A 27,377-nucleotide genomic window follows, 5' to 3' on the forward strand; every position below is an offset into this window, starting at 1 on the left:
GTCATGTGGGATCTGAGGACCCGAGCCAGGCAGCCCGCGCTCCAGAGCCGTGCGCTCGTCCGAGTTGTGCGGAGCATACGTTTCATTCACGTGTCTTCTGATTGCCAACAGAAATACTGCTGACGCGTCTGCACCGCCAGGGACATCACTGCGGGAGTGACGCTGCGCCAGGCTTGTTGGGAATGAGGACTGTGTCCCACACCCGGCTCTGAAGACGGAAGCCGCTTTGATCTCTGTGGAGGGCGCCCCGTATGGTGTCAGTGGAGCAGGACTGGGTTTGAAATTGCAGTGCGATGTCTACCTGTATTCTTCCTCCTTCTGTGTATCATGGAATTCAAAACGGATAGTTGTTGACCTTCTTCCTCTTAGGGATGTGATTCTGGAGGTACGGAGTTACTGATCACAAAACTCACCTGTGTCACTTCTTTCTGCCTGGCTGTCGTGGCGTTGCACATCAGTGTGGGCGGGCTAGAGAACACTGGCCATGTCTGGAGAGAGCAGGGTGCCTGGTCTGTCTGGTGGCGGTGCCAGGCGAGGAGCACGGTCCCACACGTCACGTGTCCTTGTCGCCGTCGGCTCGTTGCGTGTTCTCACCCTCTGTCCTGAGAAGTTGGTATTTCTGAATTCTTGTCCTTTAATGGTTGTGTTGAGTTGCTCCGATCCTGTTCTCAGTTGTCCTGGACTCTTTCCTAAATAGGAATTTCCTCTGTCCCCAGCGTCCTGTAATACTTCGCCTCCAGGAACTGTCCTTCATGTCAGATGGCTTTGCAGAAGGGGGAACGAGATGACAGTATTTAATTGCAGCAGTAGCAGTTTTTCACAGGTTTGTGTGCAGCCGAGTGCACTTTATTTAAAAAGTGATGGACAAATGCAATACTCCGGAGGTCTTGAGGAAACGGCGAGCCACATTCCCTCCCGGTTTCGTCTGAACGAAGCAGTTAGACGAGAACGGTGATTGTTTTGTCGTCGCTGAGAGTGCCGGTGTCACCCTTTGCCTATATGGTAGAGCAATAATGCTTTTTGAAAATAAACTGCAGAAACCCCAGGCTAGGTGCTGCGTTCTGAATCAGAATCTTGCAGTGTTTCTGTGAACAGAGTTGCTTTTGTAAATACGGTCTTTAAGGTATTGTATTATGTAAAATATGTATATACCTTTTTTGCAGGTCACACCAACTCATTTTTACAGAGTTTGTGAAGCTAAGTATTTAACATTGTTGACTTTGGAGAGCTTAGTGCTGTGAGGCTGCAAACTGCAGAGGCAGCCGCTGCATTGTTTGGCTTGGGGGAGGGGGAACTGTGGTCTGCAGCAACCCCCCCCCCAAATCCCATGTTAGGTGGTTCCCTTTCAATCTCCTAAATCTTAAATGCTTTTTAAAAGGTCATTTGTTTAGATGCAGGCATTTTAAATTTGTCTTTTTAAATTCCTCTGCCGGAACTAAGCACTTTGTTAATTTTAGAGGAAAGAATAGATACGGGGAAATAAACTTTAAAAAAAAAATCAAGAATTTTAAAAGATCAAGCGATTTAACAAAGAATCTTGGATGTTAAGTGGTCCATAAATCAATAGGAATCCATAGTATTTTGTGTTTTAATTGAAATATATTGCCTCTCACACGTTGCAGGAGTCACCCTAAGGTTTTGGTTGCTGGGACCCAAATCCCACCTTGAGCCCTCAGGGGTGGAACCCTTGACGTGTGGCTTCCGGTGTCCCCTTGGCTCTCTGTCTCTGTGATGTGCCCTCGTCCCTGAGAACTAGAGCGGCTGCATGGTGGATTCCTAGGAAGCTCACCCCCAGGGTAGCCAGGTTTACGAGTCTCAGAGCTGGAGCCCAGCGGAGCCCATGCCCGTCCCCACTCTGCCCTCGCTGCCCCCGCCCCTCTGCACTGTTGCCAGGCTTTGACACTTGTTTTAGTCCGTTGGGGATAGAGAAAAAAGTCCATTTAATTCCTCTTACCTGGTTTATTTTATTAGCTTCAGATAAATAGTTGAGTGAAGTTGGGTTCTAAACATGTCTGTGAGTCTCCAGGGTCTCTGCTAGCTTTGGGGTCAAGTTCTTAGCAATAACCGAGAGCCAGTTAGTTTTTCTTTTATTTCATACACGTTGAGGCAATTTTTCTAGATGTCTCCGAAGGTAAGATCATTTCTTTGATTTCTGGGTAAGTGAAGCCTGTATTTCCAGAACCACCAGTGGAATAGATTTGGGTGTGACCCCCCCGTCCCCCACCACCCAGTTAACAGTAAGTCTAAGACTGTAAATCTGTCAGCTTCCATCACAGCGGCCTGCACTTTTCAGACCCCATGTCCTCCTGCCCGGAGCCGCGGCGTCGGGTGGCTCTGACCTTTCTTGTTTAAGTCACGTGTGCGCTGGGGGAGACAGAAGGTGCTCTTACCTTTCTTGACTTTTAAAAAGTAAAAACAACAAAATACAAATTTTTTGATTCTTTTCCTCAGTCCCGGCTCCAGGCTACCTGGAGGGCGGTGTCCCCTTTTTATATGGAAAAAAAAGTTTATTATAAGTTTTTATATTTTCTACTTGTTCGTTTTATTGGTGCAGACTTAAAAATTTGATCTTTCTTTTAATAGATGCCGTCTTTTGAAATCATTTGTTTTTACTTTTATTGCCCTTTTATCTTTTTTGGGTAATTCTCTTTGTACTCTGGCTGCCTACCTCTCCTCACCCCCACCCCCCTTTTTTTAAACCTTGGTATCCGTTTCATCTGCTTTTAGAACGTGTGATATTTCCAGTACCTACTTTTTTGCTGAGTCCAAAGATATATAAATATAAATATATATATATTTTATAAAGATCTAAGTGATATAAAGGAGATAACGTTTCTTCCTTTATGCAAACAGAGAGGAAGTCGTCGTTAATGTTCATATTATGATGTCGCTTTTCTAAGTTGTGCATCTTGATGGGAAGGTGTAAATATCAATCGCCAGGACTGCGTAGTTACTTGGTATTTAATGTCTAGGTGAGTTGGGGGTATGGGTGGGGGTCGTACGGAACACAGGTGCTTGCCATCTGCCGTGGGCTGCCTGTCCACACGCCTGTCCGGCTCCAGGAGTTTGAGTCACGAGTGGGGCGTCCCAGGTGTGAGGCCTGCAGGACGGTGGATCCCCTGCTTCAGGAGGGACAGGAGCTGCCATTCAGCTCCAAGGCCAACCGTTTGACAGTAACGACAAGGTAGTTTGTTCGTTCTCTCTCTCTCTTGCCAGTGTGTGGAATTGCGATGGTGGAAATGTCTTTCTGAGAGCAATATTTAAAATTCTCAGGAATTGGCGTATAGTATTGAGAATGAATTCAGTTTCAATCAAGTTTACATTAAATGTTGGTTTTAAAAATCTAAGTCATTCTTTACACGGCAAAGAACACAGACCACAGGGGGTACTTGTGAGACGGACGGCTTTGCCGATCATTTTGATGTCTCTGTAAATAAAGGTTTCTATTTAAAATCGAAGCCCAAGAGCTTGTCTCTGTTTCTTTTAAAATCTCTGTTGGATTAAGGGTGAAAGAGAAGGTTAAAGAATCCTGTTTTAAGTCATCATAGCAGTCTCTCTTGAGAAGCATGGAGCTGCTCTTCATGAAGGTGAGCACTTAGGGGTCATCTCCACTGTCTCTGTGGTGAGAAGTGCGTCACACCGGGTGATGGCTGAAGAGGGTCCCCCCGCTTTCTCTCTCCTGGCCTCTGGCTGCTGCCTTCTCCCGGCTGCACTGGCTGGTGCACAGAGCGGGGTTGGCTAGGGTCAACTGCTTTGCAGTCAATGAACGTATAAAAAAAAAATCCTAAAGCCAGTGCAAGTGCAATGTGACGCTTACCTGTGAAGTCCCTGAAGTAGGGTCTGTGTTCATCATTCTTTTATACCCATCTTTTCCCCCTTGGAAAAAAAAAAACCCAAGGTGTCTCCTTCTAAAAAGGTGTTGACTGGTAGTACCTTGAATGCTTTTTGAAAAAAAAAAACAAACACACCAAAAAACTCCCAAGAACGGCCTTTTACAAAATGTCAAAGGTTACCTCATACCAACTGCTGGGCGTTGGCTGTGATCTTGAACATTGTATGACAATACTTAGACTACAAAATTTCTTTACAAATACAATTTTGTTAAAACCTGGGACATAACATCAACTTCATTTCTTTTCAGTACTTTGAAAAACATCAGTTCTGGGACAGATAACAAAGAAATACTAGGAGAAATGGTATCTGGTCAGGAATAGCAATGTCCACAACGGAAGGGGTTCTCTTTACACTGGCCACAGAGCGTTTATTAACACCCCACCACTCTGGAAAATTGCATGTTCTTATTAGGTTCCCCTAAAAGTCCCACGCTGGTTACATGTAAATAGTCACATATATACAGTGAAGTCTGTTCCTTCAGAGGCAGCCTGGGTTATGGTGCTAAGTAAGAGTCACTTCTTTTGTGCTGTCGACTCAGCGGTCAGCCCGGCACCACTTCTGACGTCTGCAAGTTGCTTCTGCCCTGCCGCCCAAAGAGTCCTTCTTTGGGACGAACCAAAAGAACACGAGGGCTTAAAACAGGGTTGTTCTTCCCCTGTGATTTAAGGAAAAAAAATTAAACTCCAGTGACTCTCACCCTTGGGGGAAGTTTCCAAGAAAACCTTGCTCCCTGGTAAGCCCCCAGAGCGGGCGAGTGCTGACCGCTGGACATGGAAATGCATTCTGTGCAGCTGGTGAGGTACAATCCAGAGCAAAAGCAGGGGCAAAAACGGGCTTCCTGAAGTTAGTCCTGCCGGTTCTCTTCCAGAGGGTGCCGTGTGGCTGAAAGCAAGTCCTGTGAGCGCGGGTGGCCTGGCCGGCGGCGCAGGCCTGCCCGCGACCGTCTGCGCTGTTCGTCGTCTGCAGGGTCAGATGGCGCCTGGGGGTTGGAGGCCCTCGTGTGCTTCCTAACCTTCCCAGCCTTCCCACAGCTGTCCCCTGTAGGACAAAGCAAACTCTGCTTAGCGTCTGCGTGCCGGTCAGCCCTGCAGCCAGGGCCCCTCTGCTTCAAGGACGCGGCTGCGGGGAGGAGATCCTTCTAGACCCCTCAGAAGCGGCCTGCTCCCACCCGGTCGCCCAGACTTTCGGCTCTGGGCTCCCACGCTCTGTGGCCGGTAAAGGCACTGAGAACATGGAGATGCAGAGACCGTGCGCTTCCGTTCTGGGAATGTCAAATGCTTAGCTGGCCCACTACTGTCCTATGAAAGCCACAGAGGGTTTACGTGCACAGAAAGAAGGAAGAAAACAGACCAGAAGTTGCAAATGGCAGAAACCAAGGGGGTCTGTTTGCCGGCGTGGTGATGGTGTTCCAAATCCTCCCGTGTGATGGTGTTCTTGGGTTTTCGTGGTGAATTAGAGGGTTCAAGCCACCTCCTATCGGTGCTGTTCCCCTTAGACTAGAGAGGTGACCTTAATGGGTTGCCACGGCCTCGGCCCTCCACCTGCCTCTCTGGCGCTGGAGAGAGACCCTGCAGCCTAAGGATATTTTGGGAACCGTCTAAGGAGGCCGCCCAGTGGCTGGCACGGACCGGGGACACTTCAGCCCCAGCTGTCAAGGCGCCAGGCAAGTCGCACTTCACCTCTGAGCACTCCCTGGAGTTTACGGAGCACAGCTTATTCTATAGAGAACAACAGTGTCTGAAACACAGTATCAACTCCACCCCTGCCAAAGGGAGAGCCCTCCCTGCTCTCCTCTCATGACGGCAGCAGAGGACAGGGTGACGGAAGAAATGACATGCACCCGGCAGGCGCCGGGCCAGGCCAGCCCCCCACGGCTAGGCTGCTCCCCCAACTCACAGCGATTTGGAAGACGGTCTCTTCATTTCTGGCCACTTTCGACGCTGAAACTGCCTGTGTTTTCAGGGGTCAAAAGGAGGAGGAGTGTCAGCCTCACCCAGAAAGCCCAGGGTCCCCTCTCTGGCGGGAGATCCAGGCCCCTGGCAGACCAGACACGGGCCAGGAGAGGGGAACCGTCCCGGGCCGAACAACAAAAGCTGATACCTGTACTGCTCGTAGCTCCCTCCGTCTTTGAGTCCTGAACGAGACAGAAATGAGTGAAACAAACATTAGGGCAAACATGGCACGAGCAATGACAAACTCTGTCACTGCCTTTTTTCTTTTTTAAAACAGTTTAGGCTTTTTGATGTTCTTAAAGGTGTTTCTTTTTGTTGTTGTTTTGTTTTTATTTAATGTTGATAGTGTTCCCTCGGCAGACGGAGTGGCTGAATCGTGACATGAGCTTTCCCTAAAACCCTTCGACTGCTTGTACTCTAATGTCACCTTAACAGCTTTGGGACCCTCATGTATCTATTCATGACCTAGGTGACGGTGGGGGAGGCAGGCATGGGCACAGACACCTGTGTGACGGGACAGAAAGCCATGGGCCTGAGGGGCGGCAGGGAGATCTGCCTAGGCTCTCGGCAAGGTTGCTGGAGAATCAGCAGCGTGACCCAGCGTGTGGGCCCTGGAGTCAGCTGGCCCACTCACTTTAAGGGTGAGGAGATGGCGACCAGACGACACTGAGCCCAGTGACTGGCACGTGGTGATTACTGAGTGATCCGACTCGTGGTAAATGCAGCCCTTGGTTGGTGGATGGTAGGAAGGTGGTACGTCCGCCACTGGGGAGAACTCACCAACTCCTGGTGATGCCGGGGTCACCCAGCGGACTGCACGTGACCTCCTACCTTCCCACCACGGCCCGGCTCCCTACGCTCCCTACCCACCACCCCCCAGCTTCCGGCCAAGCGCCTGCTCACCAAGGTCCATGTTTCGAGTCCGGGGGTTACACTGCTTGTAACCCTTGCAGCTCCTCAGCTCCATGAGCTGCACGTGCAGCTGGTTGAGGACATCCCTGTCCAGCGTGTTCACCGCATTCATCAACTGGTTGGAACAAGAGGTGATCAGCGTGGTCCGTGCAGGGACCCCCATTCAGCCTCCGCCGACCAGGGGACTTCCCCCAGGCGGGTGGGGACCGAGGCGCTCTGGGGCGGTGACCTTCGTTCTGCAAGGGCCGTGGTTGGGCACGGTCGGGCCTCCCCTCCCCCCGCTGTGGCTCACTTTCCTGACCAGCGGCTCCTGGAGCTCCGTGCTGCCCTGTGGCTAAGCCTCCACTCGCTGCCCCCCTGCTCCTCCCAACCGCAGGTGGCCACTTGGTGGAGGGAGGGGGAGGGGGCCTGTGTCCTCGCCCCATCTGGGAGCTACTGGTGATGGACCTGCCGTGCTCTGCCACCCTCTTTGATGACCCACCTAAGGAGAAAGACAGGAGCCTGTATGGTAGTTACGACAAAACAGGACCATGGACTTTGCTGGCACTTAAAACTCAGCTTCCCTATAAAGTGACTGCAGGCTTTTCTCAAAACCCTGAAATTGGATGGTGCTGAGAAGCTCTAGTGTCAAGAGCTCAGTGGCGGCCACCTGGTTCCGAAGGGACACATGCAGTCCACCTGCCAGAGACTTGTGGCTCCTTTTTGTCTTACATGTTCTGGGCCACTGTGGTCATGTGTGTGTTCAGATGACTGAAACCACGGTAACAGGAGCGCCCCTGAGCGTTGGCTGTGCCCTGTCACCCGTGTGGCCCCTGCAGGCACCCGAGTGTGCAGAGTTTGGTCTGACCCTAAGGACCCCCCAGCGCCCTCCAGTTCTGGGGAGCAAGCCCGTGTCACCGCTGTCAGCTGCCTACTTGGAGAAGCTGTGTAGGACCCAGGTTACAGGTGCAGGAAGATGGGGGGGGGGCAGGGGGCCCAGTGTCCCTTCAGAACTGACTTCTGGCCACCTCAGGGACTCAGTGGGACTTGAAGATGTGCTGTCGCTTCCTCCGGGGGCCCAGCCCGGCAGCACCTGTGTCCCGCCCGCCCCTCCCCTCCCCATCTCTGGCCTGTGCAGCCTGTACCTGGTAGGGGTCCGTGTTGAGATCGAAGTACTCTAGGAAGCCGGTTGCGAATTCGCAGAAGAGGAAATTATGGGTCTCGTTGATGGTCCTCATGCACCAGTAGGTGTTATTGTTGGCGCTGGTGCAGGCACAGAAGGGCCCCACTGCCAAGGGAAGGGAGCGCGGGCCGTGGGTGAGCAGTTCTTTCCCGCGGGGACGGGCTCTCGGGAGGCCCCCCCCCCCCCCCCCCCCCCCCCCCCCCCCCCCCCCCCCCCCCCCCCCCCCGGCCCCCCCCCCCCCCCCTCCCCCCCCCCCCCCCCCCCCCCCCCCCCCCCCCCCCCCCCCCCCCCCCTCAGGGGGCCCCCCCCCCCCCCCCCCGCCGGCTCACGCGTCCAGAGCGGCGCCGTCTGCCAGTGCTGGTTGTCGTGCGTGAAGCACGTGAGGCCCGGCATGCTGCACGTGTCGTTGTTCTGCAGTCGCTTGAGCAGCTTGCGCAGTTTCTTCTTGCGCTTCTGCTCCCGCAGCAGCCACACCTTGTCCTTCTGCAGACCCTTCCTAGGGGCGCACAGGGCCACACCCCTCACACCTCCCTCGGCCCCCACCTGCAGCCTCCTGGGGGGCCGTGCCCCCGAGCCTCCGCTCTCCCTGCCTCGAGCCCCGCGCACAAACGGCGTGGCCCCTCCCCCCCAAGCCAAGGACCCCCGGCCGAGACCCACTGCGGATCCCGGGCTCCTGGGGCCCTGGTGGGCGGGGCTGCAGCGCCCCCTCGAGCCGCGCTGGGAGTCCCGCCTCTTCCGGGACTTCCCCGGAAGGGCCGGGACTCCTGTTCGCTTTAGGTCCCCGAGCCTCGAACCGCCCTTACCTGAACGGATGCAGACTGGAGCCTTTGTGCTTGAGGCGGCCTTTGTGCTGGGCGTGGTAACTGCAACAGACCCCAGCCTCGTGTCAGGGGCTGCTTAAGGGTGGGCGCGTGGGTGGGTGTTCCCTGGGACCCCTGTCCCGCTCTCTGGGGGCAGAGCTGGGGTGGGAACCATCGCGAGAGGGGCCGCTGCCTGGCGGGGCTCCTTCCTGCGGCTGCGCTGCGGCCCCGGCTGAGAGCTTCAGGCCAGGCTTGGAGGGGGGTGGGGTGGGGTGGGGTGGGGTAAGTCAGCCCGAACTGGAGGCTGCGCCCGGCTCCCCAAGGCTTCAGCCTCATCACCTCCAGGTTGGGGGCCCCCCAGACCCCCGCCCGCCTCGTGCTGACTCAGGGCCAGCCCTGGGGAAACCCGTGGTTTGCGAGCCTCTTCCGGAAAGGTCGCAGGGAAGGCGGATGCACTGTGTGGTGCCGGAGCCACCAGCCACCCGTGGCTCTTATTCCAGTTCAAATACAACCCCAAATTCAGACCCTCAGTTACACCGGCCACATTTCAAGGGCTCAGCAGCCACGTGTGGCTGGTGGCTGCGATCGTGGCCAGCAGAGAGTCAGCCCCGTGTGTCATCACATTTCTGCTGGACAGTGAGCCCCGGGCTGGGGTTCCCCGAGCTGGCACCGTGCACCTGGGCCCCAGGGGCTGTTCCCGGAAGGGCTGTCGGCAAAGGCACTTTCCCCTCCTGGGAGCCGGCCCCCCACAGCGAGAGCGCCTCTGACCCCAGCTGTACACCCGGGCGTCCGGCTGGCCACCTGGGTGATGGTCTGGGCCCAGGGACGGCGGCACACGACAACGGACATGTGTATTACTACTGATGGTTTTCCTTACTCTGAGGGAGGAGAGAGGGATCTGAAGACAATGAAAGGAGCCACAGAGGGGAGGCTGCGTCCCCCTGGGGGGGGGGGGAGCTGGGGAGCCCTAGGGACCTTCCCGGGGTCTCCTTGCTACTCCTCACCTGATTTTGTGACAGTCACATTCTTCTGGCCGCTTTTTCTTCAGGTGGCCTCGGACTTCCCTCAGGTTCTTAATTTTGTTCTGCAGGGTTTCGATCTGGGGCAGAGAGCAGGCGAGGGGGCCGTGAAACTCGGGGACGGGGGGCGGGTGGTATCCCCGGCCCCTGCCTGCACTGGGGCTGTCGAGGGGCCCTTGATTCCTTCCCCCTGCTGAAGGGAACAGGCTCCGAGAGCCCGCTGAGCCCACGGAGGACTTGTGTCCGCCAGGCCGTCGAAGGACTAGGTCGTGCGAGCGGCTTTACAGCGCAGTGGGGTGTGGTGTGAGCGCTGCCCTGGCCCGCAGCCGCCTGTCTCCTGCTCGAGGGTCTGGGGAGGCCTCTGTCTCCCCGCCCACTGCCCTCACTGCCCCCGGGTGTGGCTGGTGGCCCTGCCGAGCTCGTAGTGATGAGAAGGTGTCCCTTGCCCAGACCTCCCTCACCTCGTGGTCGATGTGCAGCTTGTGGTCTTTCCAGGCCTGCAGGGACCGGTAAAGTCCCAGGTCGCACTGGACCGTGTCGTTCTCCAGGATGTAGCACCTGCTCGGGACGGGGGCACGCATGCCTCTGAGGGGCTGAGGAGACCGCGCCGGGGGCCTGAGGTGGGGGCGCCCCCGCCAAGGCCCCACCTGCCCCCTCCACGCCTGCCCTCTGCCTGGGCTCTCACCGGTGGGTCACTTTAATGGGGTTGGGGGCTGAGTAGTCGGGGAGGCCTCCAGTGCCGCTGAAGTCCCCGGCGTCCTTGTCCGGGTCCTCGGGGGCCCCTGGCCAGTGCCGCTTGGTAAGGTTGCGGGGCTGGGGTGCGTCGTCCAGGCCTCTGCGGCGCACACCGCCGTCCACCCCGATGGTCGCTGAGCGGACGGAGCGGTTCCGGGCGTAGCTGGCCTTGTACTCTGTGGGCGTCAGCGGGCGGCTGGGTGAGGGGGGCTGGGCAGGCGGCCGGGCTCCCTGGGCAGCGGACTGCCGATCCAGGGGCTTGGAAAAGAGCCCAGTGGGTTCAGCTGGGGACACAAGGCTCAGAGCTAAAGAGGAAGAGGCCTGGGGTAGTCCCCAGAAAGAGCTGTGCGTGGACACACACGGTCTGTCCGTGTCATGGAATGTTTGGCCACAGGGGACCCAGCCTGATACCAGCTGCTGGGGGGGTGGGGTGGGGGGAGGGGTATCCGCATCGTGCTCCATGACCGCAGCCAGGCACGAGAGGTCCCGTGTTGTGTGGGTGTGTGTTCGGAATGGCCAGAGTAGGTAAAGACCTAGAAACTGAAAGCAAGTTAATGGCTGCTATGGGACGGGGGAGACAGCACAGGGGTTCCCTTTTGGGGTGACGGAAAGTTTTGGGACTAGACAGAGGTAAGTGGCACGCCGCACGGTAAATGCAGTACATGCTTCTGAATCATAGACCTTACATTTGTAGACTTTACCAATTTTACAAACTCTTTTTAAAACTGTAGACTTTAAAATTGTAAAAATGGCAGATTTTCTGATGTGTGAACTTCAATAAAAAAAGATAAAAAGACAGAATGTGGATATGAAATCATTAAATAAGGAGATTGAGTCAATTACTCAGAACCTTCCCAACGAACAGAAGGGCAGGACCAGATGGCATCACTGCTGAGTTCTACCAGATACTTCAAGAAGAATTAATACCAGCCCTTCTCAAACTCTTCTAAGAAACGGAGGAGGAGGAGGGAACACTTCCAAACTCATTCCATGGGCCGCCATGACTCTGCTACCAAAAACGGACAGGGACGCCACAAGACAGAAGTACCGACCACTTTCCCTCATGAACGTAGATGCAAAACCTCTCAACAAAAATGTCAACAAACCGAATTCGATAATATGTGAGAAGGCTCATACACCGTGACAAAGTGGTGGAATATTCCAGGGACGCAAGGATGATTCCCCATCTGCCACCAAGCCCTTTAGCGACACGAGGGAGAAAAATCACACCATCATCTCAATGGGTGCAGGAAAAGCATTTGACAAAATTCAGCAGCCATTTAGGATAAAAATCTGTCAGATGAGGAGGTTAATATCCAAAATACATTAACAACTCCTACAACTCAAGAGCGAAAAACCAAAACGATCTGATTAAAAAATGGACAGAGGACCTGAAGAGACATTTTCCCAAAGAAGACCCCCCGATGGCCAGCAGGTATATGAAAAGGTACTCACCACCGGGGAAATGCAGATCAAAACCACAAGGAAATACCACTTCACACCTGTTTGAATGTCTATCATGAAAAAGCCCAGAAATGACGAGTTATTGGCGAGGATGTGGAGAAAAGGGAACTCGCATGCGCTGTTAGGGGGAGTGTGAATTGGTGCGGTCGCTGTGGAGCACAGTATCGGGGTGCCTCAAAAATTAAAAACAGAACTGCTCTATGATCCATCAATTCCATTTCTGAGTGTTTCTCCGAAGAAAACGAAAACAACTAACCCGGGATCAGTGGCCCCCTCTTTGCTGCGTACTATTTACGACGGCCGAGACACGGAAACAGCCTGTGTCCTCTGATGGATGAGAATGTGGAGTGTGTGTATGCGCACGTGCGATGGAATATTATTCAGCCATAAAAAAGGATCAGGCTTCGCTCCTGAGACATCATGGACGGACCTAGTGAGGTTTTATGGTAAGTGAAATAAGTCAGAGGAAGACACGTACCCCTGATCCCTCTGATGTGTGGAATCTAAAACCCCAAACAGGAAAACCCCGAGCTCACAGATACATGGAGCAGAATGGTGGGTTCCAGGGGGCGTGGGGTCAGGAGTGGACGAAATGGGTCAAGAGGGTCACAAAGTGCAAACTTCCAGTTCTGAAACAAGTAGGTCCTGGGGATACCAGGTGCAGAAGGGGGACTGTGATGTAACGACACCACATTGCACATCTGGAAGTTGCGAAGAGAGCGGGGCTTCACCATTGTCAGTGCAAGAAGAAAAGTTTTTGTAACTGGTTGGCAATGATGTTGACTACTTACGATCATTTTGCAGTGTATGCAAATATCGAGTCCCGCTGCATACCCCAAACTAACACGATGTTCTGGGTCAACCATACCACACAAAGAAACAGTGGTAGATGCTAAAGAAACACCATTAATTTGAATCGGAAAAGAAAAACACTAGGTGGCGCGGTCTTCTGGATAGAACAGGGAGCAGTGTGGGGAGGTCTCCCGGCTTCTCGTAGCTTCTCCATCTGCTTGGCCAGCAGTGAGCTGGATGTTGGCCCCGGCTGGGCAGGGCCATGGAGCTCCACGGCCTTCTTCCATGTTCTAAGTCAGCTCTTGAAAACAAGGTGTGCAGGCTAAAGCCAGAGCCTGGATTTCTTGCATCTTCTATATATTAAAAGACATTTTTGAGAGAGAGCGCAGGTGGGGGAGAAGAACAGAGGAAGAGAGAGAGAATCTTAAGCCGACTCCATGCTCAGCACCGAGCCCCACGTGGGGCTTGATCCTAGGACCATGCCTGAGCCAAAACCAAGAGTCAGATGCTCAACTGACAGACCCACCCAGTTGCCCCTAAAAGACAAATGTGATCAAGTTGCTAACATTTAAGAAAAACAGGGGTGGGTGGTCACAGAGGCATGCGGATTCCCAGCTTCCGAAGAGAGAACCAGACAAGCGGCTGCCTGCTTTGCACCCACGGGCCCGCACGGTAGGCTGGGCAGGAGCTGGAGCCGCTCCTTAGACAGGCGGTGTGTCCCCCTGGGGGCCACAGTCCCCACCCCTCCCTTCTGTCTTAAAATCTGCACACGTCCCTCAGGTCCGGCTCTGCCGTGCGCCACGTCTGCAGCCCCACTGGTCTAAACGCACCTCTTTTGGGAGAAGGGTCTGGAGCCCTGCACGGCCCAGGTTTCTGCTGTGCTCCCAACGGCCACCAGGTGGCGCCCAAGGCACAAGAGCTGGCTGGAGAGGGCAGGTGGTGGGTGGCTCTCCCCCTCCCAGGTGGCCCCAGGCCCTGGGCTCCAGGATCTGCTCCCGACGTCCCCACTCTTGGGCCGGATGTTTCTATCTTTCAGTTCTCAGGCTCCTATCAGAGACACCGGGACCAAAGCATCTGGGGTCCAGGTCCGGGAGAGCTGTCTCTTAGCAAAACGCTGGGGCCTTTTCTGGCCGCAGGCAGCTCCCTCCTCGGCCGTTTCCTCCCTACGTCTCCCTGAAGCCACGCACCTGGGCCCCCGAGGCAGAGTCTGAACGGTGTCCCTGTGGGAGCAGCTCCTTCCCGCCTATGACGGCCCTACTCTAGGGCCCTACTCGGCAGGTTCCTTCTGCCCCTTTTGTGTTGCTTGGTCAGGAATCAAGTGCTTAATCTTCCCACCTCCACCCCAGCCAGAAGCCCAGGGACCCCGCGCGATGGCCTGAGGGCCGAGCCTGGCCCTCCGCCCAGTTTTGTAAATAAGCTACCAAGTCCACGGCTCTTTTCTCGCTCCAGTGCCCGAATGGAGAGGTTGTGGGAGAAGCTGTTTAGCCTGCAAAGCCTCAAATATTTACTCTCTCTTTACAGACAAGGCTGCCAGCCCTGTGTCAACCTTTGCCGGGACTTGAAGCCAAGCCACTTGCTCTCCTGGCCTCCCTCGCGGTCCTCTGCTCCCCCACCCCAAAGGCTGGGTACGGAGGGACTCCATACCCCCCTGGCCAAGGGCGGAGGCTCTGGAATCTGAGGCTCGGGTGCAAGTCCCTAGCAAACGCGCGGCTTCGGACAGTGCGGCGGAGCCCTGAGCAGCTGCATTCCCACCACGGTCCCTGACCTGCAGGGACTTTTTCGCAGGACGACATGAACAGAACTGGTAACGTTTTCAGCACCCGGAAGCTGGCATCAAGCAGCTGCTCTGTGGTCAGGGGGCTCTGCAGCCGTGACGGCCTCGTCCAAGGTCACGAGCTGGGCCCATCCACCTCCCCGGGCTCTCCCCAGGCCTGGAACCTGCAATTAGGCCTGTTCCTTCTCCACACTCAGCTCTCACGTGCCAGCCGACTGCCCACCCTCTCCCTCCTGGTCAAGCCACTTCTTTCATTTCCTCCACGAATTTTGCACCGACGGACGTGGTCTTCCCGCACCTCGTCTCATCCGCGAGGCCCGATCGGCGTCTGTTCCATACAACTCCCTAACCTCCGCGTCCGGCACGTCCTGGGCCAGCCGGCCCGTCCCCTGGGCCGTGGCGAGCTGGGGTCGGAGCTGCTCTAAACTGGGGCTTCTCTGCCTCAGAACTGCAGACGCTCGAGGCCAGATAATCCCTTGCTGGGCGAGACTGTCCCGTGTGCTGGATGTGTAGCAGCACCCGGGTTCCACCCCCAGGGGCTGGGAGCACCCCCATCGCAGAGCTGTGGCGGCCACGGGGCTGTGTCCACACCGGGGGCAAAACTGCCATGAGCCTGAGAAGCCTGCGCCAGCCTGGCTGCTCAGAGAGGGACGGCAAGTGCCTTGTTGGAGGCCCTTGTAGGAGGAACCGTGTAGGGCCAGGGGATGGGGCTTGGGCCCCCAAAGTGGCTGTGTGACCGGGGCTTTCCTGTCCGTCATAAGGAGGGTCACCCACCTCCGTCCCCGGGTTGCTGTGGGTGGACTGGAGTCTCAGCTGCTTTGATACATTTTCTTTCCTCTGAGCATTAATGGGGATTGGGGTGGGGGGGTGGGGAGTGGAGCTTAACTGAGTCCCAGCTTCTCATGCTGTTTAAAGATTAGGCACCGTGCTGTGTGCAGTGCGCCGAAGCGAGGGGACAGCAGCTGGAAGGGCTCTTGGAAACACAAATCTGAGCCCCGCTCCTCTGCTCAGAGCCATCCCGGGCTTCCTGTCTCAGAGGAAGGGCTCTGCGGGCCCCTCTCCCGCCGCCCTCTCCCCTGCCTAGGCTCCTGTTCCCTGCAGCGCTCAGCACACTGCCCAGTGACCTGTCTCCTTTTCGTTCTGCCCTCACCCTGGGGACGCACCCCTCCCTTCCGGAGGGCCACCCGCGGGGCTGTCTGAACAAAGGAACGGGGCTCCCCAGGCCCGATCCCGCCCCCCCCTTCCCTGCTGGGCCCAGGGCTGCTGCACTTACTCTTCTTGAAGAACTTCTTCCGGCGCCCGGCCAGGCTGAGCTTGTAGTCGCTGCCAGCACAGACGCAGGCCTCGCCGCCCTGCCAGTAGTACTTGGGTACCAGGTTGGACAGGGCCCTGCCCCCCAGCCGCGCGGGGCCCTTGCACTTGTGCAGCTTCAGCCTCCCCGACGTGTCCTCCACGCACTGCCACTTCTGCAAGACACGGCGGGGCCTCAGGCTCCGAGCCCTGGGCGCATGCCCACTTCCCCCGCGGCCGCCACCCTGCGTTCCCATCCACCCCGGAGACGTCGCCCTCCCTGCAGCCCTCGCTGGGGCCCCGGGACGGCAGCTGTCTGCTGGTGTGCTGGACAGACACACACGTCTGTGGTGGGGGGAGCTCAGAGGGGGCAGTGGGGCTGATGCTTGATGGCTGAGCACGGGCCACAGTCACGGGGAGGCCCCCAGGGGAGGCACCAGGCCGGTGAGAGGGGCTGGGTGTTGAGACTGGGGTCCTGGAGGCCCCGGAGCCTCACAGCTGGGGCTGTGGACTGATGCCTCCAGCGGGCCCGGGGCCCAGGCCCCACCTCCAGCGCTCTCCCCTTTGGGGCAAGCGGCACGCTCTGCTGATGCTGATACCTGCTGCCGCCCAGGGCTGCCCGACCTCCAGTCTCGGGGGGGAAACTGATGTGCAAAGGGGGGGATCTGCGAACACTCCGGGGGACAAGGGCCCCGGGCTCAGCAGCTCGCTCCTCGTGGCTCAGAATTGGGATCAGAGCCCTCCTGGGATGTCCCGGCTCGCGGCTCCAGGAGGGCAGGGGGCTGGTGGGCAAACGGGGTGGGGGCACGGCCCCAGGGATGGGCCGCCCGCTTGCCACCTGTGAGAAGCCCACCTGGCTCAGCCTTGACAGCCCGCAGGCCCTTGAGACATGGGATCTGAAGGCCCTGGTTTTACTCGTACTTATGGGTGAAATGGGCGCACATCTCCAGGCCTGAGTTACCGCGGGTGAGGCTCAAAGTGCCAGCCGGCAGGCTGAGGCAGGGACACATGTCCGACACCCTTGGGTGGCCAGGCCACCCTGCCTGCTTCCCGGCTCATCAGCCCTCCCCACCCCTCCCCTGCCCGAGCCCACCTTGGCCGTCGAGGCCTCAGAAAAGCCGACTTCAGACTCTCCCACCAGCAGTCCCAGCCCTGTGGTCTCTAACTACTGTTTGGTTGTAAATTTCCTAATATTTCTCTTGCAATCAACTCACTTTTTAAAAACCTTTATGTATTTACAAAGGCAATTTCCTATCACTCCCATAAACGGGAAGCCAGCAGAGAGAGGCTCCTGTAAAGCGAATACAATGAAAATAAAGGAGCGTCTGACTCGTAAGTGCTGTGCCAAGGCCCTGCGGCTGCTGCCAGAGGGGGCTGAGCAGGGGCTGAGGAGCTACAGACACACTGGCACCCACAGGGCCCTTCCCTGATGCGATCAGGATGGGGTCCCCTTCTGAGCGTCACCGGTGCCAGCCGGCGTGACCCGGGGTGTCACTCATCAGCCAAACAGCACACCTGCAGACCCGTGGTGGGGGAGGGGGGGAGACGGAGGGCAGGAGCCGCACTCCTCACCTGTCCCAGCTGCTCACACGCGGTCTGGTACTCGGCGCGCTGACACAGGTCTTTCACGCGCTGGTACTTGGGCAGGAAGTTCTCCTCCTGAGCGTCTGCTTTGTCGCTATCCCTCCTGTGGAGCAGTTTGCTGTGGGGCAGAAAGCGGGACATGGGCTGGCCTCTGGGCGGGGGAGGGGCCTGTGGCCACCTCCGGGGCACAGCGTGATGTCACTGCAAGGACGCTGGTCCATCGGGCCCATCGTCCGACTGTGAGGAGGCTTAAGACGTGGGATGTGCTCGGAAGCCCCCCAAGCTCCAGGAGTCGGCGGTAAACGAGAAAGGGATGTTGTGCAGGCAAGAGACTAGGTCTCGGGGGTACATGTGGCCCGAGACTCAAATTCTGTGCAGCCACGGGAACAGGGAACGGGCTCCTTTGTGTCTAGGGGACCGTGGACAGATACCCGCGCGAGTCACTGCTCGAAGGGATGAGCAGCTGTGGCCGCTCACTGTCCCCGCAGTGAGATCTTCCATGCCACGAAGCTGCCAGGAGCTTCTGGGACGGGCAAGTGGGGGGGCCCTCAAATGCCCTGTGGCGGTGGGGGGGGGGGCTCCAGGACCTGGCATTTACCCTCTCTCCACCAGGAAGGAGTCCCGCCAGACCCTCATCTTCTTCTTCAAGTGAAACCTGGAGGGGGAAAAAAAAAGCACACTTTCACCTTCTCGTCGACGTGGGGCTCACGCGTCCCCATCTCTGAGGGGCAGGGACGGTGCCTTGGTTCACAGGCAGCACAGACTCGGGGCTCCAGGGGCACGTGGGGGCATGGGCCCAGCGGGGTGCCCGAGAGGTCTGGGTGCTCACACCCCGCACGGGGCTGAGCTGCATCCTCCCCGGAACAGAGACGTGGGTCAGAAGGCGGCAGGGACACAGGTGGCCGGGGACGGGGGTCGGGGGGGGATTTTCTTCTCTGAGCCTCTACGTTTGGTTTGTGTAATCTGAGTGTGTGTTCCATACGATTTCACTCCACTGCCATTTCCCAGAGAGAGAGGCTCGGGTTACCAGAAGCTTCTATCCTGCCCCCCACTCCCCGGTATCCTGGCTCCCAAGCCATTGCCCCTGCTGCCCCAAATATGCCCATTTTACACCCGTATGGCTCGGCTCAGGAAACCTCAAAGGGAGGCGGCTCGGTGGAGGTGGCCCCCTAGGGAGCCGCCACGTGTGTGGGGACAGTTCACGCCAGGGCTGCATGGGGCCCAAGCAGGAGGTTGAGACAGTCTGCACTTCGGGGCGGCCGCCCGGTGGCAGTTACGGTGCTGGCCACCAGGTGTCGCTGCTGCCACACCGGTGGCTGCGTCCTCCTCTCCTGCCCCCCCCCCCCCCCCCCCCCCCCCCCCCCCCCCCCCCCCCCCGACTGCGCTCGCCTTCCTCCCCGACTAGTTTGTTCTGGTTTCCCCGTTCTGCCTCCGGAGAGGTGTCCCACCATCGCAGCGTCGGGCACCGGGGCCTCGGGGCAGGGGGACGGGGAGGCCAGCCTCGAACCTGGAGTCTCCTCGAGTCTCCACGCCCAGACTTAACAGCGACCGCCAGCGAGTGGCCTGACCTCGCTGGGATCCAGGTCCCCAAGCGGCCAGCTGGGATGGCAGTGACGCCTGCCTCAGCGTGGTCCTATCGCTGTTACTGTTTCAGGTTTTCTGCGGGTTTAGCCCCTGGAGGGTCCTCAGCCGGTCACCTCGGCCACAATCCGATGGGAAGATGGGAGTTTTGGGGGGCATCCTTCCCTCCCACGGCAGGTAAGTGGTGGGGATAGGGGGACCCTCGAACCCCAGCTGGGAGACGCCCCCCCACCCCTGCCGCAGAGACCCACACAGTGTGGCCTGGAGAGCCCGGCCCGGCCCCGCCCCCCTCACCGATTCACCGGCCGCTCCGCATCCAGCAGCTTGAGGATGGACTTCCCGTCCATGTCCGAGGGGATGTCCAGGCCTGCGATGTCCAGGATGGTGGGGGCCAGGTCGATGTTGAGGACGATGTGGGGGTTCCTGAGGGAGGTGGGGAGAATGGCACTCGGCCACCCGGGGCAGTGGTGCCCCGGCCTCGCTTGGGAGGAGGGTGGCCAGAGGGATGGGGGTCGCTGGAGGCTCATGCCCCGAAGGGGGCAAGCGGTGATGACCTCCCTCTCCTGCACCCCAGCCCCCCAGGCTCCCTTCTGCTGAGCCTCAATTCTCCACACGGACCACAGGGTGCCGGCAGCAACAGGCCTCTGCTTGGCTGCTTCTGCCAGGCATGCCCTCCCTGCCTCCCACCGCCTGACCGGAGGACACCCACCTTTAAGAGCCACTCTAGACCCTGGACCTGCCCCCAGACCTGTCTCTGAACCACCTCTGAGGCCAATACTGACCGCCTGCTATTCTTGGCCAGGCAGGGCGTGTGGCCTCAGGACCTTTGCCCCTGCTGTTCCCGCTGCTGGAATGTCCTTCCTCCAGATGCCAGAGGAACACCTTCCCCAACTCCTTAGGTCTCTATTCAGCAAGTACCAAGGAAGCCCCGGGACAGACTCTAAAGGGGCCCCTCGATCCCTGCCCTCCAGCGTTTGCACCTCTGTGTGATCCCCTCCCCCCAAGGGCGGGCCAAACCAACAATCTGGGAGGCGGGCTGGGCGACTTCAGGTCCTCTGCACTTGAACAACCTCGTCAAGTGGGGATGCGGGTCCCCCCCAGTCCCCCCGAGTCGGGCTCCAGCCCTGCTGAGTCTTTCTTTCAGTGCAAGCACATGAGGCCAAGCTGGGCCCGGACTTCTGATCCGCGGAAACGGCGAGATAGCACACGTGTGTTCTTTTCCCCTGCCGAGTTTGTAACGATTTATCATTGTAGCACGGATCACTAACGCGGGCCCTTCCCGAGGACCCCTCCCTGTGCTCCGGTCCCTCGCCGAGACCTTCTCACCCCCAGTGACATATATTCGAGTCATTCACCGGGCTTATCGACGGGCATCCAGTCGGGTCTAACTGACACTTTTCATCTGTCTAGCTCACTCATAAGCCCCTAGCATTTTACACATAGAACACATAGTAGGTGCTCAATAAGTCGTGAACTTAGTGACTTTTGCTATTTATCCCTACCGGACATGTCACTTCTGTCTCCTGTTTCTACCTGTCGGTGTGCGCAGCGTGGTGGTAAGTGACTTTAGGGACGTGCCCACCGCGGGGGTGGGCCCCTAGTGAACGAAAGATGGCCGTGCCGGCAAGCTGGTTGGGTGTCCCCACCCCGCTCCCCGGGCTGAGGGGCAGGGTAGGGGTCCTAGGGGTTTCAGTGGTCTTTGACCCCTCCCTGCTCCCGAGCGCAGCACCTTGTGAGCACGGGCAGGTGGCCGGGTGCTGGCGCAGCTGCTTGGTGGAAGGGCTCGGGCAGGCAGGTGGAGCCGGAGAGGCCTGCCGGGCGAGAGGGCGCCAAGCCGGATGTGGGCACCGCGCCGCTGAGGTGGCCTGAGGGCGACCAGCAGTCTCGCTCCCCGAGACCAGGTGGGACGGAGAGGACTGCTTTCCCCACCCAGCATCGACGCCCTGCACACTGTCCCGCTCAGATCCCACGACCCGATGTATCTGGCCTGGTCCCTCGCGGCTTTCCATCACGCTGGCTACAGTGACCGGTTCGGGGATGGATACGTGACCCAAATCAGGCTGGTGAGGGTCAGCCTTAAGGCTTCTGGTCAAATCGCGGTTTAGTTTGTGAAACTGGATGGCTGAAAGTCACGGGGAGTCTGCCCCCATGAGAGAAGAGCCCGCCTGAGAATGAAGCTGGCTGAGGGATGGACGTTACTGTGTGACTGCTGGATCCAGCCATGCCTGAAGCCAATATAGCCTTGGACTTTCCAGTTACTTTAGTTCTTGTATTCCTTTTTGTTTTAAAAAAAATTATTTATTTTGACAGAGAGAGAGCGAGAACGAGTGGGGAAGGGCGAGAGGTGGGGGGGAGACAGAAAGAGAGAGAGAGACAGAGAGAGAGAGAGAGACAGAGAGAGAGAATCCCAAGCAGGTTCCACACTGTCAGCGTGGAGCCTGACATAGGGTTCAAACCCACAAACTGTGAGATCATAACTTGAGCCAAAATCAAGAGTTGGCTGCTCAACTGACTGAGCCACCCAGGCATCCCAGTTGCTGTATCGCTTTTATCTTATTATTTCTTTGGTCTTATCTGGTTTCTGCTTGCAACCGAAGGTGCCCCAGCCTTTGGCCCCAAGCCTGACATTACACTTTCTTGTCCACACGGGGTATGGTTTTGGGTCCTATGAACCTTCAGATCAGAGACTCTGAAGCTGACCAAAGCCACCATGTCAGTGCCAGCGGAGTCTTTAGTGGGTCAGGCTTTTTTCTATTTACTGGGGTGGCTCAAGGGTTCAGAGAGGCTGCCTGGCTTGAAAGCTCAGCTCCTCCTTTCGATGTGTCGTGTGCCCTCAGGCACCCTAACCTCTCTGTGCCTCAGGAGATGGGGTAGTAGTAACCTCTCCTCCACAGGGTCGCTGGGACGCCTCCACGGTGACACGGCCATACAGGGCTCAGACCCAGGCTGCAGGCTGCACACCCCCACCTTCCAGAGTGGTCACCAAGCATTCCTTCCAAGGGACGGAAGTCAGGCCAAAGGAGTGCCTTATGGGCCACTTATCTGCATTTCAAAAAACCCATCCCGAGCTGGCCTGATCTGAGGGAGGTGCTGCTGTGAGCTGCCTGCCCCAGAGGCGGCAGTTTGCAGCCGGGTGCGTCCCCGGGACAATACAGGGCCCTGAGGAAGGACGGGAGGGAGGCCGGATCCCTCTGAGCCGCAGCCTGAGCTGGGCAGGCATCCCCGATGAGGCGGCAGGGCCCTTCCCTGAGGACCACCCCAAGGCTCCCCCAGGCCCCACGGAAGTCAAGGCGGCCCCCCCACGCGCTGGCAGCGGCGTTCGTGCAGACCCCTGACTCCCTGGCGCGGGGCCAGGCCGCACGCCGTCTGTTTTCACAGGTGCTGATGGTCTCTCCTTCCCCAGCACAGGGTACACGTGGGTCGGAACCCACCCCGGGTGACATCATCACTGTTTCCCTTGGCGCCGAGGCTCACCTGCCCAAAGAAAGTGCCGCCCGCCGGAGGGGCTCGGGGGCTACACGGTTGGGCCACCTGCCTCTTGCGCATGGGGGGCGGCAACGGAGCCCGGAGGCCTCCCTGGACGTGGGGGGCCCTGGGGCGTGACGCACTTACAGCGAGCCGGCCTCCACGTTGGGGCCCCTCACGTAGAACGGGACCCTGATGTCAAACTCGTACGGCATGGACTTGCCCTTCACCAGGCCGAACTGGCCAATGTGGTAGCCGTGGTCGGCGGTGTACACGATGTAGGTATTGTCCAGCTCGCCCGTCTCCACCAGCATGTTGTAAATCTAAAACGCAGGGCGGGGGTCGGTGAGGGGCGCAGGGAAGGGGTGTGGGTGTCCTGCACCCTGCTGGCCGGGCCCTCCCAGAGGGTGGAGAGGTGCGTGCGCTCGCAGCCCTGCACCTCTGTCACTTCCCGCCCACCTTCTTCACAGCGCTCCTGTCTTTTCTGCATGTTCGTGGCTCGTCTGTCCCCTGAATTAGAACGTGAGCTCCATCAGGACAGGGACTCTGGTCACCTTGTTCTCTGCTGTATCCCATGGCACTGGCACTTGGCCAATGCCACTGCACAAACGAACGAACGAACGAATGAATGAAGCCAGACTGTGGCCTGGGGCAGGCGCTGGTGATGTTCAATAGCGCTGTCCTACAGAACCTTCTGGAACGTCAGAACCCGTGCTGTCCAGTATGGCAGCCACCAGTCACATGTGTGTACTGAGCACCAGCACTGTGGCTTGTGTGACTGGGGGGCTGAATTTTAAACTGTACTGATTTTGATTAGATTTAAATAGCCGTGGATAAAAAGAAACGTGTATACAGATATCTATACAGTGGAACATTACTCAGCCACGTAAAGAAGTTCTGATACGTGCTATACACACCGACAGGCACAGATACACCTCGAAGACGTGATCCCAAGTGAAACAAGCCAGACCCAAAAGACCACGTATGTAGACAACCAGAAGAGGCAAAGCCACAGAGCCGCGCAGGTTAGGGCCACCTCAGCACAGAGGGTGAGGAGGCCGTGCGGAGCTGGGGACCGGCTCGGGGCCCCTTGCTGGGGTAAGGAAACGTTCTGGACTTGACCGTGCTGGGCACACAGCTCTGCCGATATATCAGGACCACTGAGCTGTACGCTCTAATTGTGTGAATTTGAGGGTACGTGGATTATATCTCAACTAAGCTGCTCAAAAACGTGTCACGGGACAGACCTCGCATGAAAGTTTCGCGGAGGCAGAGGCGCTGCGTCGGGACAGCGCACGGCCATCTCCCCGGGTCTGCGACACTGCCCGCTCGCGCTGCCTCCGCTGCCAGCTCGCTCCCCCGGCCACGCTCGGCGCGGCGGGCTCGGAGGGGGGGAGGGGGGCCTACCGTCTCCATGGAGTCGTCCACCGACATGAGGGTCTGGAGGCGTTTCCGCTGCAGCATGTTCGTGAACTCCATGTGGATGGGCTTCATGGGCCCCGTGTAGCGCATGATCCAGTGCTTGTCCGGGTTGGGCGCGTAGTTGTAGCTCGGCGTGCTGGAGGGGGGGGGAGGGGGAGGGCAAACGTACCCCCAGGTCAGGCTGGGTGCCGGCCCCCCCTGCGGCCCCGTTCCCCCCACTCCCCCTGCACTGCGTGTGCACCGCCGCGGCGCATCGTGGGCTCCACTAAACCCAGGTCGGTGTTTCTCCAGCGGGTGCTGTGCCCGTGGGGGGGGGGGGCGGGGGTCGCCCAGTGCTACACCCAGAGCCACACTGGGAGACCCATCAGTCTGGCTCTGCCAGCCCACCCACTACATCAGGGCCAAGGTCACAGTCAAGCGTGAGTCCTTTAACACCTCCCCGGAATTCAGGAGGCTCTCTTTTTAAGCAGGGAGAGGCTCACATCCACACATCCAGAGCCTCCCGGGAGGCCAGGCCCCCCTACTCGGATTTCTTAGCCTTGCATTGATTTTTCAGTGACCTCGGCAACTGCGTTATCTGTGATGATTAAGGCACGACTAGTGCATTTCCTTTTGCAATAGATTTGGGTTTAAAAAAAAAAAAGAAAAAGGAAGTTGTCTAAAAAGTTAGGTCAATAATAGTCACGCGCGTATGGGGCCCCTGAATGTACACGTGCCACAATTATTCTTCCCCTTCTCTCTCTTCTCCCATCTACGGAAGAGGAAACAGAGGGTCAGAGGGGTTCCACAGTCTCTGTGGGCAGGCGGTGGAGCCAGGGGACTCCGTGACTTCTGCTGCCAGTCGGCCACCGAACAAAGACCCGTACCCTCTGACTTCTACGGAGCACTTGCTGCTTACCACGCAGGGCCCCCTCGAAGGGCTCACGGCCCCCTACCCTCTAACACTCCCGTCCGGTCCGGTGCTGTGTGTATCGGCCTCATGAGAAAGGAGGAGACTCAGGTCCAGAGAGGGGACTAACTTGTCAAAGGCAGAACTGGGGTTTGAACTCCAGGACTGGATAAGGTCGCCCACCACCCCAGTGACACGCGGCCCGTCTGGAGACCCTCCTATTCAGAAGTGCTTGGGCGTGACTTTGGCCAAGACCCTCCTGCTGGAGGATAAAGCCGTAAAATCCCCTCAGGTCTTACCCTCCCGGTCAAGGCTGAAAATAAAGTTTGAGCTTCAACTGCCTGAAGACAAAAGGCTTTTCAAACCGGCTGTTAAGGGGGCAAGAGGCTGCGAGCAGGGAAGACAGGGAAACCGGCTGTGCAAACAGGCTTCGTGGAGGCGGCGGAAAGCTCTGTCTCACCTGCCCCCCCCCCCCCAGGACCTTCCCAGCCTCTCGAATATCAGGTCGTTGGGGCCCCGATGGTTGTGGAGACCGTTGCTATGTAGAGCAGGGGGTGGGGGTGAGTCACAAGCCTTGAGATTCCTTCTAGACTTTGCTTTGAGTCCCTGGCTGGTCTCCCGCCGCTAAATCCAGCCCAGCCCCCTCAGCCTCCTTTGATTAAGAGCAAGGCCTCCCCTCCTGTGGGCCGGCTTAGGGCCTGACCCGCTGGTAGAACATTCCGAGGAACAAGCCCCCACCCCGCCCTCCCCCACGCAGGAGCTGGCAGGGGGCTGCTGGGGGCCGGGGCTGCACGGACACAGCCTCCGAGCTGTTTGGCCAGAGGGGAAAATCGGGGAAAATCGTTCCCGCAGGCCCAAGGGGCTGCATTTCAGGATGCAATTCTGAGCCATCAGCCCTGAATCTATTAGATTCTATTAGGCTGGTGTCTGCCCTCGGGAAGAGGGGGGACAGTAAGGGGTGGGGCTCTCAGGGGTCTGCGGGGGAAGGGGGGGAGGATTTCTGAAGCCCTTTCTCTGGGGACCTCTTTTGGAGTCGGATCTCCAGGAGGCTGCAAGGGCCTGGGGACCCTGTAGGCCCAGCGCCGGCTTGTCCGTCACCTGCGTAAGGCCAGGCTCCTCCGTGGAGAGAGTCACATTTTCCGAGGAGCCCAGCCATTTGTTGAACAAAGAGGGGAGGCCTCACCTCCTCAGGAATCTGAGGAATGTCTGGTGTGCTCACTACAGGGCCTGCAGGCTCACATCCCCTCCCCTCTGCCGGGGTGGGGGTGGGGGTGGGGGAGGGACCTGCTGTGCATCTGCAGCACCTGGCTCCCAGGGGTGGTAGAAGGTCCGTGAACCCACAATCAGATGCTACCCCTCAAAGGAAGCTCTGGGGGCTGGTGGGGGTTACGGGGTGTGTGTGTGTGTGTGTGTGTGTGTGTGTGTGTGTGTGTGTGTCTAGGTGTTTCTGTATGTTTATGTATCTGTGTGTCTTCATGTTTGTGTGTTTGTGGGTGTAGATCTGTGTTTATACGCCCATGTATATGCATCTGTGTCTTCGTATGTCTGTGTAATCTCAGTGTATGTATCTGTGTTTGTATATTTGTGTATCTGTGTGTATCTGTTTGTATCTTTGTGTCTGTGTGTTTCTGTGTATGTCTGTGTATCTATATCTTTGTATCTGTGTGTGTGGGTATCTGTGTCTATGTATATGTGTGCACATGTGTGTGCATTCGTGTACCTGTGTGTGTGTGTATCTACATATGCATCTATTTGTATCTTTGTGTATCTGTGTGTATCTGTGCACCTGTTTGTATCATCACGTCTGTTTGTGTATTTGTGTGGGTACGTGTTCGTGTGTGCTGTGTGTATCCGTTTGCATCCCTGTGTGTTTGCACAGATGTGTGGAGCAGAGAGCAGGACGGGGCCCTGGGCGGGTGGCGGGGGGCACACGGCGTCAAGCAGCACTTGTGAGAGCCCACGAGGCCGCTGCAAAAACACGACACCAAACTTGAGTGGGTGACAGTCTGACAGGAGCCTCCTGATAGAAAGATCTGGAACTCTGACCCACCAGCAGGGCCCTGTCCCCCCCCCACCCCCCCTCCCACTCCCCTAGACTGTCATAATTAAATATCCCAGCTGCAGAACTTTCTGGTTTTTGGTTTTATTTTGGAAATGATTATACCCCAGAGATAAGACAGCCTTCCAAACACACCCCTAATAAGGCGGGTGGGGGTGGGGGTTCCTGGTAAGTAATAGCAGGCGTTACTCATGTTCAATTTCTATAATTTTCCTTTCAAAGGGAAAATGAATGAGCAGGCAATGTCAAACAATCTCCTCATGGAACCCCAGGGCTGCAGGGGAGGAGGGAAGCCGGAACCTCTCTTAAAGGGGAAGCTGCAGAAGCAGAGCGCACCCCCCACCCCCGGCTGCTTCACCATGAGGTGGGACTGAGCCTGCCACACACACTCTCCTGCATGGAGGGCTCGGCTGGTGGGGGTGGGGCTGGAGGGCAGGTAGAGGGAGCTGGTGTCCTGGGCAGAGGAGGGGGGAGGGGGGCGAGGGAAGGCAGGTCAGGTGTGCAGACAGGCAGTGCTGCGGCGAGGGAGGGGTAGCAGGGTGCTGCAGTCCCTGGAACGCGCTTCGCCATCTGTCCCAGAGAC

The 27,377-nt window shown here is 57.7% G+C and overlaps 2 protein-coding genes across 10 annotated transcripts in view; one reads left to right on the forward strand and one right to left on the reverse strand.

The window, feature by feature from the left end:
- The window catches only part of NCOA3 (nuclear receptor coactivator 3), a 133,099-nt gene extending 129,641 nt beyond the window's left edge, over positions 1 to 3,458 (forward strand). For all 8 annotated transcript variants that reach the window (XM_039249368.1, XM_039249372.1, XM_039249374.1 and 5 more), the window contains one exon: positions 112 to 3,458. In XM_039249368.1, the coding sequence (XP_039105299.1) occupies positions 112 to 123 (12 nt within the window). In that variant the 3' untranslated portion in view covers positions 124 to 3,458. The remainder of the gene's footprint in view (positions 1 to 111) is intronic.
- Positions 3,459 to 3,976: 518 nt separating this feature from the next.
- SULF2 (sulfatase 2) overlaps positions 3,977 to 27,377 on the reverse strand; it is a 117,982-nt gene continuing 94,581 nt past the window's right edge. For both annotated transcript variants that reach the window (XM_039249378.1, XM_039249376.1), the window contains exons 6-21: positions 23,832 to 23,982; positions 22,572 to 22,747; positions 19,254 to 19,382; positions 17,977 to 18,033; positions 17,367 to 17,496; positions 15,778 to 15,970; positions 10,425 to 10,650; positions 10,201 to 10,297; positions 9,725 to 9,819; positions 8,724 to 8,783; positions 8,250 to 8,416; positions 7,883 to 8,025; positions 6,750 to 6,873; positions 5,995 to 6,028; positions 5,791 to 5,844; positions 3,977 to 4,932 (exon numbers count right to left, since the gene is read on the reverse strand). In XM_039249378.1, the coding sequence (XP_039105309.1) occupies positions 4,902 to 4,932; positions 5,791 to 5,844; positions 5,995 to 6,028; positions 6,750 to 6,873; positions 7,883 to 8,025; positions 8,250 to 8,416; positions 8,724 to 8,783; positions 9,725 to 9,819; positions 10,201 to 10,297; positions 10,425 to 10,650; positions 15,778 to 15,970; positions 17,367 to 17,496; positions 17,977 to 18,033; positions 19,254 to 19,382; positions 22,572 to 22,747; positions 23,832 to 23,982 (1,867 nt within the window). In that variant the 3' untranslated portion in view covers positions 3,977 to 4,901. The remainder of the gene's footprint in view (positions 4,933 to 5,790; positions 5,845 to 5,994; positions 6,029 to 6,749; positions 6,874 to 7,882; positions 8,026 to 8,249; positions 8,417 to 8,723; positions 8,784 to 9,724; positions 9,820 to 10,200; positions 10,298 to 10,424; positions 10,651 to 15,777; positions 15,971 to 17,366; positions 17,497 to 17,976; positions 18,034 to 19,253; positions 19,383 to 22,571; positions 22,748 to 23,831; positions 23,983 to 27,377) is intronic.

Source organism: Hyaena hyaena, unplaced genomic scaffold (genome assembly GCF_003009895.1).
Source record: "Hyaena hyaena isolate Hyena2069 unplaced genomic scaffold, ASM300989v1 scaffold_335, whole genome shotgun sequence".
NCBI lineage: Eukaryota > Metazoa > Chordata > Mammalia > Carnivora > Hyaenidae > Hyaena > Hyaena hyaena.